This window comes from Monodelphis domestica, chromosome 7 (genome assembly GCF_027887165.1).
Source record: "Monodelphis domestica isolate mMonDom1 chromosome 7, mMonDom1.pri, whole genome shotgun sequence".
Lineage (NCBI taxonomy): Eukaryota > Metazoa > Chordata > Mammalia > Didelphimorphia > Didelphidae > Monodelphis > Monodelphis domestica.
The window spans coordinates 285,441,650-285,459,451 of NC_077233.1; the positions used below are offsets into that span (position 1 = coordinate 285,441,650).

Below are 17,802 nucleotides of genomic sequence, written 5' to 3' on the forward strand. Positions count from 1 at the left end.
ATTTGGCCATGTTGGTAAGCAACTGGGTCGTAAACAGGAACAGACTGAAGGATATGGAGAAGGGATGGTATTGGGAGAAATATGCTGGAGACTAGAAGGGATCATATAAATGATACCAGAAAAGGGTTGTTTGGGGCAAAATAGGCCACCTCTTTTTCTGACTAGAGTGAAAGAGACAGCGGAAAATTAGGTCAGAGGAATTGTGGGATAAAGAGAACAGCTCACAGCAAAAAGCCTCTGTTTCCATGAAGCAGGAAGGAAAGAATTCAGTTGAAAAGGCTGGATGGGAGGGTAATGGGCTGACAACAAGAATGATGGCCTGAGAAAATACTGAGGGGGAGTGGGACATTGTGCACGATGGATTTAGGAGTAGTAAAGTATAGGGAGAATGGCAGTTTATGATAAGAAAGTAATGTTGAATTCCTTCAACACAGAAGTAGAAGATAACTGGTTGGAAGGCAAGATCAAAGGTTTGACTGTCCAGGTAATGGTAGTTAACAGTTTGCGGATCTGAAAAGTTTGGGTATTTGAAGAAATAAAAATATTTTCGCTGAAATCCTTTAGTGTGAAGGAAAGAACTGAGTCACATTTGAGGGGGGGGAAACGGGGATTCTTTGGGGATTGGTAGGATCTAGAATGGGTGATAAATTTATATAAGATGAATGAACCTCAGAGGAAGACATTACACTAGGTAAAAATGTGAGATCATGCTGAAATCTTTAAGGTTCCTGATCATTTAAAGTTTTTAACAATGATTAAGAAAACTAAACTCTGGAAATATAATGTCTTTCATGTTTAAATATATTTCACTAACTCGGAATTTCAAAATTGAAAGGGATCTCAGTGACTATTTATATTTTTAAAAATACTTCTATAGCCAGCCAAACAAGTAGCTATACTGTCCTATATGATGGAGTACACACAATATCATAAACTCTGGCATTCTAGTATTTTTTCCTAAGTGGCATTTCAATTTATTATGGATTTTTAAAATGTCTTTACTTCATCTTATGCTAAAAACCTATAGAAATGAACATGAGAGTATAAATTACTTAAACATTTTAATTCATTTAACAATTCCCAGAAAGTTCTATAGTGGATAAGTCCATCTTCTCTAGCATTTTTTTTTAATAATGTAAAGATTTGTAACCCTTTAGTATGTTATCAGAAACCAAGTAAAATAATACAGTAATCTTCAGAAAGCATAAATCTATTCCATTTTTTTCTATGATGGCATATCAAAATATGACTATAAATATTCAATAACAAATGATGACAATGATGTGATACAGAAAAGGTAATTAAAAATAAAGTAATAGATATGCCAAAACAAACCCTTCAAATACATGAATGTCAATAAAATATATTTCATATACTTTACATTTTGTATGCTTTTATAATAAAGAATATCATCCTAGAGTTCTATTAATTTAAATGGCCATTTAAAGGAAGGGCTATTGGAAAATCTACAAATAGCAAAGCAATTTTATGGACTCAAGCACTGACCATCAAGCTTATTTGTAACTTGCAAAAATAAGGAAACGCAATGTTATTTTATTGTCAAAATTCACATACCTCCACTTTATGATTTAAGTTAAATATAAAGATGCACATAAACATTTCTTCTAATGGCTTATTTTAACATAAGGGATATCTTTAATTCACAAAACATGTAGTTCCAACATGGTAAAACTTCATAAATGTTTCCCAAAGTGGTAGAATTTACTTCTTTTTACATTGAGAGTTTTCTCTTAGATTTTTAAAATTCTGATACCCTTGTATTTCAATGATCCTAGTGATAGTCATGTTATTCCATAAAAATAGCACAGGCAGTACTTTGTTTTTATTCTACTTTTGTTACTTATGAAAATTTCAACAAAACAAGGCTTATTGTCAATCAACAAATCTGTACAAGAACCATGAAAAACAGAAACTCTCTCAATGGCAATGACTACAACTAAAAATATACATTAGTTTTCAAAATTATATGCAACCCCTAAAATACGAAATTATAATTTTTTTCATTAAGAAAGTACTTAAAGACCACTATTGTGTTCAAGTTTAGCAGGGAAATGAGTTTTCCTTATTCTGTTATAATTTTTACTAAAATAAAAATGCCCAGGTTTTAGTATGCTGTAAGTTACTTGATTTTGTTTGTTTGTTTTAGCTACTGACCAACCTATAAAGTTCCTGTGGAAAACCAGAAAATTGATGCAGGCCTGCTCTATTGCAGAATCTTCACCAAATATCATATATTATCTAAACAATATTGTCCTAGTTAGGCATAGCAATTTCCCTCTCTTTACAAAAGATAATTCTTTGAAAGACACTGGAAATCTGGAGTAGCAATAAGCTGTTTTTCATTCATCCTAGTGATAGTCATGTTATTTCATAAAAATAGCACAGGCAGTACTTTGTTTTTATTCTACTTTTGTTACTTATGAAAATTTCAACAAAACAAGGCTTATTGTCAATCAACAAATCCATACAAGAACTATGAAAAACAGAAACTCTCTCAATGGCAATGACTACAACTAAAATATACATTAGTTTTCAAAATTATATGCAACCCCTAAAATACGAAATTATATTTTTTTCATTAAGAAAGTACTTAAAGACCACTATGGTGTTCAAGTTTAGCAGGAAAATGAGTTTTCCTTATTCTGTTATAATTTCATTACAAGAGTTGCAAAATTACTAGATATTTTTGAAGAATAAATTCATATCTTTTAATTTTGTTATAATTTTCCTTTTAAAAAAAAGAACTCTTTGTTTCATTTCCCTACTCTGGGCAAGACTTTGTTTTTATTTCTCTTGGTTCTTTTGTTGAGTCAGTCAGTAACTCACGGCGCTCTCAGTAGACTTAAAAATGAGTTTGGTATTGTAATTGCAATTGAATAGGTATACTGAAAACAACAAGGCTAATTTCCCTAAATTTTAACACTATTCATTAGGAGCTCCATTTTCCTTAGTTTGCGTTTATTCTTTGGCATGGGCTTAGGATAGAGACCATTTTTCAAGAGGTGTTCCTTGCTGAGCCGAATCTGAGCACCATGCTGAAGCTGGAAAGAACACAAAGCTTGAAGAGGACGAAGCAATGTCTGGTGGAGAGGGAAAAAAATTTAAAATTCATTAAATATGTAGATTTTAAAAAGTCATTCTTACCCTTTTATATTGTTATTAATTTTTCTCATAATTCTAGTACTAAATCTGACAATATATTTTTTATTTGCTTTAATAATTTATAGGAACATTTGTTCCCTATGTATCACTAAGGAAGAGTCTGAGATTATGTCACAAGAAGAACATAGGAGTCTCCTAAAGGTACTAGACTTTAAATTTACTTTCACCTGGTATTCTAGACAAGAAGGGAACAAATGTTCTCAAGTCATTCCTAATCCACTTGTCTCGACAATCAAATATTAAAGGGAGTGGAGCAATTGAAGCCAAATACTGAATGGATTCAGAATATTATCTCAAGACTTTAGAAGCAAGCAGATGGCTCGGTGTATTATAAAGCACCGGTCCTGGAGTCAGGAAGCCCTAAATCCAAATCCAGCCTCAGACGTTTATTGATTAGCTATGCGATCCTGGGAATGTGACAACCTCTGTTTGCCTTGATCCACTAGAAAAGGAAATGGCAAGCCATTCCAGGATCTACGCCAAGAAAGCCTCATGGACAGCGGGGTCCGCAGGGTCAAGTAGAGTCAGACAAAACTGAAAAACAACCAATATCCTGCTTTCTATAAGAAGTCTTTCCCAGTGCTAGAACCTTCCTTTTAGGGTGGCCTCCAACATATTGGCATGGAGTCTCCCCCGTTAGATGATGAGCTTCTTGGAGGCAAGGACTGTTTGGAGTGGGGGGGGGGGGGGGGGTGGCCTTTCTTTGCCTTCCTAGGCCTTCAGACAGTGCCTGGCTCCAGAGCAGATAATTAATCGATGCTTGTCCATTTAGTTTGTTGATTGCACTTGAGAACCTTAAAATCAAACTGGAGAACCCGGAACTCCAAAGTCAGTTGATACTGAATGGTGGATGTTCCTTATCATTTAGTGTGCCTGGACCCAGCCTGCAGTAAGGAGAGCCTGAAGACAGGAATGGCAAACCGCGCCCTATATACAAACTCCTGCCCCGGAGTTGAGGGTCGAGGGAACGAGATCTGCCAGTTTTAGACCAGCACAACCGCAGCTGGAGGTGATGCAGAGTGGAGGTCTCGATCTCAGGTCCAGCCCAGGGGCTGAGTGGATTGACCCTGTCCAGGAGCACATGTGCTGGCGAGGAGTCCTGTCCTGGGTGACTCGCCCAGCGGTGAATCTGAGGCCCTACAGTCTGAGGTGACTCCTTGGCCTTTGGGCTCACTCTACCCATGGACATAGTCTATAATGTGGGAGTGTGCCCTAGGTCTGGTGAGGATGCCATGATGTCTTCTGGAATGACTGTTAACATTCTTTCATTGGTGAGACTTTATGAATCGTAGTTTTGGAAGGGGAATCCCACAAAGCTACTCCTAGAGTCACTCGGCAGGACAAGTTCAATTTAGGGGAATAACCAGGAAAGGAAGAGTATATATCCTAGACTACAAGGTAGCCCCAAACGTCTCAGGACCGACCCAAGCTATATTTCTGCAAGGTGAAGTGGGGGGAGTAGCCAAGAGAGAAGTGCTGCAAATCAAAGCCATCATTCTTCAAAAATTAATATGCACATATAGTATTATACTATTTAAACTACCAAAGACCCCAAATTGTAAGGGAAATAAAGAAAGAAGGGGATTAGGACTCGAAGGTCTTAAATTATACTACAAAATAGTAATTATCAAAGTAATTTGTCACTAGTTATACATTTTAAAAGTAGATCAATGGGACATCAAACAAGGAAGAGCAGTTGTTATGAGGATTAAATGAGACAGTAATTAAAAGCACAGGACCTGCATACAGTAAGCACTAGATACATGTTAGCTATCCATTGTCATCATCATCATCTCATCATCACCATTATTATTAAACCCAACTGATAAACCTGAAAACAAATTCTCTACTGAAGAGAAAGGCTGAGAAAATTGGAAAGTAGTCTGGCAGAAATTGGGTCTAGAACAAAATCTAATCTATCATATCAAATTACCTTCAAAATGGACGGGCAACCTGAATTTTAAAGGCCATTTTTAAAAATTAGGAGTTTTATATACATATGACGTGTGTGCATATATGCATACATATATACATATCGAGACAGACAGACAGAAACAGAGACAGAGAGAGTGTTGCTGTGAGGTCTTACTTTTCACTTCCTGAATCCTTCCCCTGCCCCGAGGGGGGGGGGTGAAGTAAGCCTTCTTTCAATCCCTGACTCCTATGAAATGGCACCCCTGACCTCCGGCCTGAAACAACCTCCACAGAGACTGTTAACAGCAGAGTTCAGGTTAGATTTCTGGTAAAGACGGCTATGTGAAAGATGGTGGAGGGGCCCAATTCTCCCATACCCAAACCAATAAATTTATGAAGGCAACATCAGATGAAACATCAATGAAGAAAACTCAAGAGAGGGAGATGTCAATTCTTCTATTTAACCCATAGCTGAGAAAAAAATAGGTAAGAGAGGAAGATGTAGGAAGAGAAAAAGAGAAGAGGCGAAAGGGAGAAGGAGAAGATGAGCAGGGAGAGGAAGAGAAGGCTGGGAAAAGGGACTCCTCAGGGGAAAGTTCCAATACATAGACCTGAATCTTGTGAGCACTGAGAAAGTGGCTTCCCAAATGTTCTTTCTGGGTTTTCACTCCTCTCTCCTAGTTCTGGTCCTTTTTGGCAATTCCTTCTCCCATATATATCTCCCTTCTGTCCACTCCCACAGACAGTCTTCTAGTTCAGGCTCTAATTACTCCTTACCTAGATGGCCACAATGGTCTCCTATTTGGTTTTCTTGCCTAAATCTTTTGCTTTTAAACTTACCTTCTGTCTTAAAATCGATACTAAGTATTGGTTCCAAGGCAGAGGAGTAATAAGGACGAGGCAGTTCAGGTCCAGTGATTTGCTCGTGGTCACATGTATCTGAGTCCCATCTGAACCCAGCACCGAGCCTCGAGGCTTAGACCTCTCAGCGGCCCCTTCTTGACTAAGTCTGGTCTCCACGCTAATCTGTCCTCCACACAGCAGCTGAAGTGATGATTTTCCCTCAAGATAGGCCTCACAATGTCACTGCCACACCTAATAAATTCGAGGGGTACCCTATTACTCCAGCAGCAAGCAGAAGTCCAGGCGGTAACAAGCCCCATTGCAGCTTTCTCGTGGTCTTGTGCTCCACTTCTTGAACACTGGAGGCCGGTCAAACTGGTCTTGATGTTTCTTCACCCGTGGCCCTCTTCTGCCATGTCTGTGCCTGGACACCGCGAGCTCCCATGTCTGAAATGCCCTCTCCTCGCCTCCCCAACTTCTTTTCGCTCTCAGAACAGGTGCCACCCTCTCCATGTATGCATGGTATAGCCGTAGTGCTAACTGGCTGTCACCTTGGCATCTGGAAGCCCCAAACTCGGAGCCTGCTGAGATCTGATGATCCCCAGTTTAGTTAGCTTGAAGCTGAAAGCCTCAAGTGTGACCTTGTCACATGAGAGTTTCTCCCTGAGGAAAAGTCCAATAGATCTTGAAGTAGTTAAAGTGGGGAGGGCCAATCCCATCAGATGCCAAGTCTCTCTTTTGCCCCTCTGGTTTCTCCCTTTAGGTCAAAGTCCTTTACCAAGGTGGCCCAGCCCTTGGTTGGATCTTGTGTCCATTGTAAAGCATCAGGCCCTCACTGTTATGCCTATATGGGACTCCTAGTTTTCCACTTTTACCATTGTAAAGCCAATTAACTATCCCTCTCATCCTCAATCCCAGGTTCCCCAAGAAAGGTATTTAAACTTCCCCACTTTAATGGCTCTTTGGAGTTGTCAGTCTAGCTCAGCTGGCTCTCCCAGGGGTCAGGGACCAGAGTTTCAATCCTCAGAACTCTGAGTGTGCAGCCCCCAGCTCTGTGGGAAGGCCTAATTTAGCACTGAAACCCTTCCCTTAATTAAAGAGAGGTTTTTCTGACTATTTAATAGTTCCGATTTTTCCCAGGCAACACTTGGAAAAAACACTAAAGTAGTTAGAAGAACCAAAGTCTTCAATCAGGAAAGGGATACGCCCGATGTTTCCCCACCGCCAGAGCCCAGGGCCAAAATCTTTCACAGGGGACAGTATCCTTGGGAGTATCACTGTTTGAGAGGGCAGCTCAGAGGAACAAAACCATTTGGGGGATTTCTATACCTTCTTGTCTCCAGAAGCCTCTTCCAGTATATCATACCCTACTTCCAAGGATTGACCTTCAGCTTGCCTTCATCTTGGGAGATTGCACTACGGCGTCACTGGGCTTGGGCTTAGCCTCTACCTCAAGTGGATTGTCTTTACCTTGGGGTCCATTAGCCGGAGATCCCCTTCGGGGTGGATTCTCACGGGAACAGGTACAAGCTTTGGGGTCTCCAACGTACAAGCTAGTCCTAAAACGTGGGGTTCGTCAGATCTTTCTAGGCTACAAGTTTGGGGTTTCTAGGTTCCATGAAGACACTAGTCATCCTGGTTAGAAACCCAAAGTCACCTTTAACTCTTGCCTTGCCTTCTTATCCAGTCAATGGGCGAGTTTCGTCTATTCTGTTACCCTAACGTTTTCCCCTGCACCCTTCTTTCTACTTACACCATGTCTATCCTTGAATCAGCACCATTTATGAAGTCCCTGGTGTGTATCAAGCATTGTCATCAACAAACGCTCCCTATTACCTTTGTCATAGCCATCTAACTGATCTGCCTGTCTTTCCAATCTGTTTCCCACACAGTAGTCAAATCGGTACTCCAGAAACACCCAACTGACTATGCACCCCACAGTCATCACTGCCTTCCACTGGGATCAATCACAGAGTCCTCCCTCGGATACGTGAACCCTCCAACATCTGGCTATGACTTCCTGTTACCCCATTCGTTCTGTCATACCAGCCAGCTAGAGAGTCCCTATTGACAATATTCAATGCGCTACTCCCATGTCTTTGCACTCTCTCCTCACCTCAGCTGGAATCTCTCGGTTTCACAAAGCACAACTTAAGTACCGCTCAAGCCGCCAGGTTTGTTCTCTCTCTCCCTCTTGAAATGACTTGTGTTATATATACCTCTTTTATTTATATGCATGTAGGTAGGCATGAAAGACACACATAACATGCCCTCCTGGCCCTTCGGAGAAGGCAGAAACTGTTCTGTTTTTATACTCATCTCACTAGGGCCTAGCACGGTGCCTCACACTAGATATTGAATAGATAATGAATTATGGAGGAGGAAATGCCTTTCACAAAACTAAAAAGGTGAAATGGCTAAGTTTGGGGTAAGGAAGAAATCCCTAAATTTACTTAGCCAAGGGTCTCTGGGGCATATGTGTCCATTTTACATGCCCATTAGAAGGACTTTTCATACAAAATCTTGTTGTAAGTGCAACGACTGGAAACTATTTTGCTGTAAACATACGCAGTCTGCAGCATAGTGTAGCTTTAGGTTGGTGCATTTTTCTTTTTTTTTTTTTAAACCCTCACCTTCCGTCTTGGAGTCAATACTGTATATTGGCTCCAAGGCAGAAGAGTGGTAAGGGCTAGGCCATGGGGGTCAAGTGACTTGCCCAGGGTCACATAGCTGGGAAGTGTCTGAGGTCAGATTTGAACCCAGGACCTCCCATCTCTAGGCCTGGCTCTCCATCCACTGAGCTACCTAGCTGCCTCAGGTTGGTCCATTTTCTAGCTGCATCTGCATGTAATTTTGGCTAAACCAGGCATTTCTCTCCACCACAGCCTGGCAGAAAACACATTATGATCTATACTTCCAAGAGCTAATGATAACAATAAGCTAAATAAGATTTTTAAAAATCAAAATGATGTTTCTTTAGATCCATTTAATCTTTTACTGAATCAATTTTGAAATATTTATCATATAGTTTTGGTAAAGAGTTTGCCTTCTTTGTTTTTCAGTTAAGGATTTCACAATAATCACTCCTGTCTGAACCTTCCAAACTCTTCTTCTGATTTTCTGGACTTCAGAACTAAGCCCCTGTTGCTGTCTCATTCTAGAATTTCCCTCAGTTTCTGGGTTCTCCTCTTCCAGAAATATACAACTATCCCTGTGGTCTTCTCACACAGGAATACCTCTACATCAGGCTGGTCCCTGTCTCCAAATGGAGAATTCCTCTTGAAGCCTCCATTTTGTGTAAAGACGCTGGCCTTTATTATTCTCCAGGCTTTGTTCCTGACTTTTCAGATGTCAAAACCATATACTTTCATTCCAATCCCCACCTCAAACCAATTCCCTCTGCTTTTCAGCATGTAGCTCCTCAAAGGCAGCTTCTTTCTTTTTTGCTTGTGCTTGTATTCTCAATATTTAGCACAGTGAATAAAATTGAAAGTCAAAGAACTATTGATTTAATAAATAAGACCAGAAGCTGGTACTTTGAAAAAAACAAATAAAATAGACAAAGTACTGGTCAATCTAATTTAAAAAAGGAAAGAAGAAAACCAAATTGACAGTATCCAAAATGAAAAAGGAGACCTCATCTCTAATGAAGAGGAAATTAAGGCAATCATTAAAAATTATTATGCCCAATTATATGACAACAAATTTGGCAATCTAGGTGAAATGGATGAATACTTACAAAAATATAAATTGCCTAGACTAACAGAGGAAGAAATAGATAACCTAAACAACCCCATAACAAAAAAAGAAATTGAACAAACCATCAAAGAACTCCCTAAGAAAAAATCCCCAAGTCCAGATGGATTCACAAATGAATTCTATCAAATATTCAAAGAACAACTAATCCCAATATTATACAAACTATTTGACAGAATAAGTAAAAAAGGAGTTCTACCAAATTCATTTTACAACACAAATATGGTACTGATCCCAAAACCAGGCAGGTCAAAAACAGAGAAAGAAAACTATAGACCAATCGCCCTAATATTCATTAATATTCATAGATGCAAAAATCTTAAATAGGATACTAGCGAAAAGACTCCAGCAAGTGATCACAAGCAAGTGATTCACTATGACCAGGTAGGATTTATACCAGGGATGCAGGGCTGGTTCAATATTAGGAAAACCATCCACATATTTGACCACATCAACAAGCAAACCAACAAAAATCACATGATTATCTCAATACATGCAGAAAAAGCCTTTGACAAAATACAACACCCATTCCTATTGAAAACACTTGAAAGTATAGGAATAGAAGGGCCTTTCCTAAAAATAATGAACAGTATATATATCTAAAACCATCAGCAAACATCATCTGCAATGGGGATAAACTAGAAGCCTCCCCAATAAGATGAGGAGTGAAACAAGGATGCCCATTATCACCTCTATAATTTAACATTGTACTAGAAATACTAGCTGTAGCAATTAGAGAAGAAAAAGAAATTTAAGGTATTAAAATTGGCAATGAAGAGACCAAGCTATCACTGTTTGCAGATGATATGATGGTCTACTTAAAGAACCCCAGGGAATCAACCAAAAAGCTAGTAGAAATAATCAACAACTTTAGCAAAGTCACAGGATACAAAATAAACCCATATAAGTCATCAGCATTTCTATATATCTCCAACACATTTCAGCAGCAAGAATTAGAAAGAGAAATTTCATTTAAAATCATCCTATACAATATAAAATATTTAGGAATCTATCTGCCGAGACAAACACAGGAACTATATGTATACAACAACAAAACACTCTCCACACAATTAAAACTAGATCTAAACAATTGGAAAAATATTGATTGCTCATGGGTAGGACAAGCTAACATAATAAAAATGACAATCCTGCCCAAATTAACTTACTTATTTAGTGCCATACGGTAAAAATGGAGATTTGAACCTCAGACTTCAATCCCCAGAAGTCCTTGGTACTTCCCAGAATTCCCTATAATCTCACCTGAGTCTCCCCCTGGACGAGATCACAATTTATTATTTAAAGGGCTCTCTGCCTCTCAAGAGCTCTCGTCCTCTACTCGGAGACTGCCACATGTTGTAAGTAGGCTGTGAATTGGCTAATTGTGCCCTAGGCACGTGGCTTATTATTTTGTATCCTTGATTTCTAATAATCGTTAATAAACCTCATAAAATATAACTCTTTTTTTACTAGAAATTATATTAACTTTTACAATACCCATTGAACTACCAAAAAACTTTTTTACTGATTTAGAAAAAAACCATAACAAAGTTCATTTGGAGGACCAAAAGATCAAGGATATCCAGGGAAATCATGGGAAAAAAAATGCAAAGGAAGGAGGACTTGTAGTCCCAGATCTCAAACTATACTATAAAGCAGTGGTCATTGAAACAATTTCATACTGGCTAAGAGACAGAAAGGAGGATCAGTGAAATAGACTTGGGGTAAGTGACCTCAGCAAGACAGTCTATGATAAGCCCAAAGATCCCAGTTTTGGGACCCACACCCACTATTTGATAAAAACTGCTGGGAAAATTGGAAGACTGTATGGGAGAGATTAGGTTTGGATCAACATCTCACACCCTACACCAAGATAAACTCCAAATGGGTGAATGACCTGAATATAAAGAAGAAAACTATAAGAAAATTAGGCAAACACAGAATAGTATACTTGTCAGATCTTTGGGAAAGGAAAGACTTTAAAACCAAGCAAGATCTAGAAAAAAAATCACAAAATGTAAAATCAATAATTTTGATTACATCAAATTAAAAAGTTTTTGTACAAATAAAACTAATGCACCCAAAATTAGAAGGGAAGCAACAAACTGGGAAACAATCTTCATTACAAAAACCTCTGACAAAGGTCTAATTACTCAAATTTATAAAGACCTAAACCAATTGTACAAAAAATCAAGCCATTCTCCAATTGATAAATGGGTAAGGGACATGAATAGGCAAATTTCAGTTAAATCAAAACTATTAATAAGCACATGAAAAAGTGCTCTAAATCTCTTATAATCAGAGAAATGCACATCAAAACAACCTCACACCTAGCAGGTTGGCTAACATGATAGCAAAGGAAAGTAATGAATGCTGGAAGGGATGTGGCAAAGTCAGGACATTAATGCATTGCTGGTGGAATTGTGAATTGATCCAACCATTCTGGAGGGCAATTTGGAACTACTCCCAAAGGGTGGTAAAAAGACTGTCTGCCCTTGAACCAGTCATAGCACTGCTGGGTTTGTACCCCAAAGAGAAAATAAAGAAAAAGACTTGTACAAGAATATTCATAGCTGCGCTCTTTGTGGTGGCAAAAGATTGGAAAATGAGGGGATGCCCTTCAGTTGGGGAATGGCTGAACAAATTGTGGTATATGTTGGTGATGGAATACTATTGTGCTCAAAGGACTAATAAAGTGGAGGAATTCCATGGAGACAGGAACAACTTCCAGGAAGTGATGCAGAGCGAGAGGAGCAGAACCAGGAGAACATTGTACACAGAGACTGATACACTGTGGTACAATTGAATATAATGAACTTCTCCATTAGTGGCAATGCAGTGATCCTGAACAACTTGGAGGGATCAATGAGAAAAAATAATATCCACATTCAGAGGAAAAACTGTGGGAGTAGAAACACAGAAGAAAAACAACTGCTTGATTACATGGGTCAAGAGGATATGATTGGGGATGTAAGACTGTAAATGAACATCCTAGTGCAAACATCAACAACATGGAAATAGGTTCTGATCAAGGACACAAGTGATACCCAATGAAATTGTGTGTTGGCTGTGGGAAGGGTAGGTGGAGGGGAGGGAGGGAAATAAAGTGAGTATTGTAACCAAAAAATAAAATTAAAAAAAAAAAAGATTTAGCACAGTGCCTGGTGCATAGTAAGAGCTTAATAAATGCCTCCTTTCTTCTTTCCTTCCTTCCAAAGGACATTTTAACAATTTAAACAATATAATCAATAAAATTTTTAATAATGCAAATTTGTAGAATAGGTATGAGTCAATTAAATTAGATAAAAAATTACTCCCATTTATACAGCAAAACTGGCCATTCTAAATAGGAAATTCTATATGGCTATTAGAATATGTCATATTTCATTAAAAGATTATTTCTACTTAAGCAGAGCTTTATAAATGATAAATCACTAATCTAAAACCAGAAAACTGAAAATTTTAATGAGATATAGGAAAAAGAGCAAATTTAAGAAAAGTTCCAATAAATCTGAAAAAAAAAGTAAAATTGTCAGCTGATTTGGCAGCCACTTTGCAAGTTGGATTATCCAGAAATATGCATTAAAAATTTTAAAGTATGTATACAGTCATGCTTTTTAGCAACTTTTTGGAAGACAGGAGTGCATAATATCTCCAATTTTACTTAATGTGCCATCAACAATGAATTTGGAACTTTTCAGATATCAAAAAAAACAACAACCTCCATCTAAACAGACTATACAAATTGAAAAACATTTTCTGAGATATTCATTTAGGATGCACTTAAAGTTATAATTATTTCTGAAAGAGCAAAACAAGATTACTTTGAAGAATGACAAGAGTGATTCATATAGATGTGGAAAACCTCAACTAGAAACTGTCACTCTGCTCATTCAGAGTAGATTGTGGTGATACTACATGTCACTCATCAGATTCTTCAAAGTTGGGAAAATATTTAAATGTCTGCACAAAAGGGTTTCAATATTCTACTTCTACAGATATGATAATCCAAGAAACATAAACTAGAAACATAAAACTGATGTTATATGAAGCTGTCTGTGTTTTGGCTGTTTTGTGATGATTGTTTTTGTTCTGTTTTGGTTTTGGTTTTTCTCAAAGGCAGGCAGCGTATTTGGGCTGAAAGTGAGAGCAGCATCACACTCAAACTAGCTCTGCTTGCAGCCCTCACTTCAAACTGAGGGAGCAGGGCTTCTCTGTTGCTGTTGGAGAATGCTCAATCAGACCAGTAGTGTTAAGTTTGCCCCCCTGCGTGACAGGAGAGGAAACATAAAGGCGAAGGAAAAAGGGAGAAAGGGAAAGAGCTAGGGAGTGCTCAAGAGGTAGGGCCTTTCTGCAGTAGAGCTACAGGAAACTGCTATTGAGGAAGTTCAGGTCTGTTTCAGCATTTGTGATCTCTTTAATTGGTAATCAATATTCCCATGGGAAGTCTTGTGCGTTGTGCCTTGCTGCCAAATGGCCAGGTGTCTTGGGTGTGAAAAACAGAAAGAGACTTTAATCAGAATACACAATCCTTGAGGAGAAGGGTTAATAAGCACCTAGTACGTCCTAGGTACTCTGCTAAACATTTTTACAGATATTACTTCTTTTGATCCCCAAAACAACCCTGTGAGGTGGATGCTATTATTATACCCATTTTACAGTTAAAGAAAATGAGGCAGACAGAGGTGAAGTGACTTCAGTAGAGTCACAGCCGTAAGTATCTGAAGCTGGATATGAATTCAGGTCATTGAGGCCAGGTCTGGCACTCTATCCCCTGTGCCACCGTGTTGCCCTTCATCCACTACATCGGCAAGGTCATGAAGAGCCACTGCAATTGGCATAACAACTGAATTCAGCTCCTGACGATGTCAGCCGATACGATTTACCTTCTTCACTGGCAATTTGTATGGCTAAGTCCCTCAGCTTCTGTCATCTCATATTGTACAGATGACAGAACCAAGCCTGATAGTCTTTTCAAAGTGAATATTTTGATTGTCTCCTTTTTTTTTTAATCAGGGGATCTCTGAGTATTGGAAAGTGAGCAAAATTCAATGATAGTTTTTAAAAATCAAGTAATTATTTCCAGCAGCACAGTATTGATGAGTCCCAAAGAGAGAACAAAAATGAAAATGTACTGACAAAACTCAGAAACGAAATAAAGGTAATCTGAATTCATAATTGTAGAATGTGTTTTGAATGAATTCCTTCTCAATTTATACTTGATAATTTTTTTTAAACCCTTACCTTCCATCTTGGATTCAATACTGTGTATTGGCTCCAAGGCAGAAGAGTGGTCAGGGCTAGGCAATGGGGATTAAGTGACTTGCCCAGGGTCACACAGCTGGGAAGTGTCTGAGGCCAGATTTGAACCCAGGACCTCCTGTATCTAGGCCTGGCTCTCCATCCACTGAGTCACCCAGCTGCCCCCTATATTTGACAAATGATGTTAAAATTCTTATTATATTATCAGACACATATTCCTCAAATAGTATAATGTACACAGCTAATATGATCCATTAAAATACAAGTTAAAACAAGATGCATCTAATTGTAAAAAATATAGTAAAAATGATGTATTAAAATCTTTATTCAGTGTAGCAGTAAAGAAAAATAGCCATATTTCATAATAGACTTTTAAAGATTCCATTTTCTCTCTTTTATACCTTTTAAGTATGCTTACACTTCCTTTATCTTCTTGAAATATGTTTACAATAATTTTCAGGAATCAAAAAATATTGTGCTAACATAAAATAGCTTTTTAAAAATTAAATTTGAAAATAAAAAAATAAAAAGTATGCATTATATTTAGATCTCAATAAACTTAGTGGAACATCATTCAGTGCTGATAAATACTATCTAGATGGTCATCAAAATTTCTGGATGTATGAAAATTAAAGGATGATTACATGTTTTAATCTTGGCATTTTCAAAGCATTTCTCTAGGTTACCACTAACTCTAAAGCCTTATCAGTCTTTCTTTTCTATACTCTTACCTATAAAATACTCAAATAAAAAATAAAAATGAAATATACTTTTATTGGAAGATGTCATAATTCTTAAAAGAGACTGACAGAAAATAGACTTGAGCAAACTTGAAAAATGCCAACACGCACAAGCAAAAACTTCACAAAAGGCTCATAGCATTTTGCTATTTGAGATATTTTAGTGTGCTGTAAGAACTGTTTGAATAGCTTAGTATAAAGTAATTACAAAATCAAGGAAAGTTTACAGAAGATAGGGATATCTATATTTCTACTCTATATCAAAAAGCATGCAGTAGAAAGAGGCCTAGACTCTGAGTCCAAAGATAAGCATTCCAGTCCTAAGCATTGCCGCTTATTAGCTATGAGACTAGGCAAGTAACCTCTTAGAGACTCAATTTAAATGAAATAATCCTATTTATATTTCTATCTCACAAGTTGTTAAGAGTGAATGGTTTTATGAGATACAGAGAACAATAAAAATATGTTATTATCTCATCTATTACTCATAAGTGTGATGGGTGTTATTTCTACATTTTCACCAAAAAAAATTATTTTCCTACTCAAATGTGCGTTCTTTAATCAAAGAATAATTTTCTTCAAAGTTACCTCTTGAATGTGATCATTTTTCTCCAAGATGGCAAGTGCAACAGCTGCGCATTCTAGTGTAGAGAGGCACCTATTGGTTGGTTGTGTCCGAATCACATATTGACTAGAAACACTGGTTTTTAATTGTACCTGCAAGCAAAAAAACAAAGGAAGTTTAAAATCACATACTTTTAAAATAGCCATTTTGGTGTGTTATTCACCATTCCACTAAGATAGGTTTGTCCTGGCGGCCCAGTCATTCATATAACATGAGAATTTTCACAACTTTAGTTATATGATAATATCAAAAATACTTTGTGTTCATTTAGTATATTTCCAATACACGGATGACGTTGAATGCTTCTAAATACACGTAATTGAAATACTGTTATGAAATGTGTATCATTCACCTCTGTATTCAATTTCAGCCATCTATCTCAAATATAGAGATCCATCAAGATTTTGTTTTAATTCAATAACTAATTATTAAGGCTATAATGATTTCTTTTTTTTTCTTTTTAAACCCTGACCTTCTGCCTAGAACTAAGGCAGAACGATAAGGGATAGGCAACAAGAATTTGGAGACTTCTCCAGTTCGAACCCTAGAACTCCTGCAGCTAGGCCTGGATCTAAGCCCATCCAAGCCACCTACCTGCTCCCTATAAAGATTTCTTAGACAAGACATTGTATTGAACACTGGGGACCGAAAGACAGATAAGCCATTGTCTTTGACCTCAAAGTCAACGTGTTTGGAAGAAGCAAGATCAGGATGCACATAACTTTAATACAAATTACAATGTACAAAGTTTGGATGGGTGTCATGAGACAAAGTTCCCCCAATGGGGGGGGGGGGGGGCTAGAAAGGAGTCACAAAAGTTAGGAGAGAGCAGCACCAGTCTTGGGTTTTAAAAGGCAGACAAAATTCTGGAGATGTTGGAGGTATTATAGCAACTAGCTTATTTGGCAGAAACAAAGGAATTATGACCCAAAGTTTTAGGAGATAAGACTGAAAAGGGGAAGCTGAAGTAGATTGGAGAATGCCTTAAGCTCAAGGATAATGGTTTTTATTTGTTGGACCAAGGATAGAAAGAAGGAAGGAAGGAGCAATTATTAAGTTCTTACCAAGTGAGGCGCTGTGTTCGCTGAAGGGCCTAAAAGCACACAAATGATAGGGCCTGCCCTCAAGGAGCTTAGATTCTAAATGAAAAAGCAACATCTTCACAGAGAACGGTAGCCAGAGAAGACAGAATCTGCGGGATGGCAAATCCTTTCAGTCCCCTGCCACAGCCTTTCCAGGAACCAGTCCCAGTTCCATCACTGAATCCAGAATGAGGCAGTATGGGAGAGTACGCAGAGGGCCACAGAGAAGTCGGCAGGATGGCTAGTGGATTCATGCTCACTCATTCACTCTTTCAGGAGTTCCTTTAGCCAAAAGTATTAATAACCCTTCCAAGGACCAGCGGTACTTATTTCTGGTCACTCTAGAGATGATATCTTGCCTTGAGAGAAGAAGGGCCATAGCAGAGTGGAGAGTGAGGTA

General features: G+C 38.1%; 1 protein-coding gene and 1 long non-coding RNA gene across 2 annotated transcripts in view; one reads left to right on the plus strand and one right to left on the minus strand.

The window, feature by feature from the left end:
* On the plus strand, positions 1–6,967 carry LOC130455355 (uncharacterized). Its single transcript, XR_008913271.1, has 3 exons — positions 1–484; positions 3,249–3,324; positions 4,052–6,967. It is a non-coding gene; the product is annotated as an uncharacterized LOC130455355 (long non-coding RNA).
* Positions 1,045–17,802, minus strand: part of DTWD2 (DTW domain containing 2) — a 95,952-nt gene continuing 79,194 nt past the window's right edge. Inside the window, exons 5-6 of the mRNA XM_001378375.4 lie at positions 16,284–16,412; positions 1,045–3,101 (exon numbers count right to left, since the gene is read on the minus strand). Coding sequence (XP_001378412.1) covers positions 2,931–3,101; positions 16,284–16,412 — 300 coding nt within the window. The 3' untranslated portion in view covers positions 1,045–2,930. The remainder of the gene's footprint in view (positions 3,102–16,283; positions 16,413–17,802) is intronic.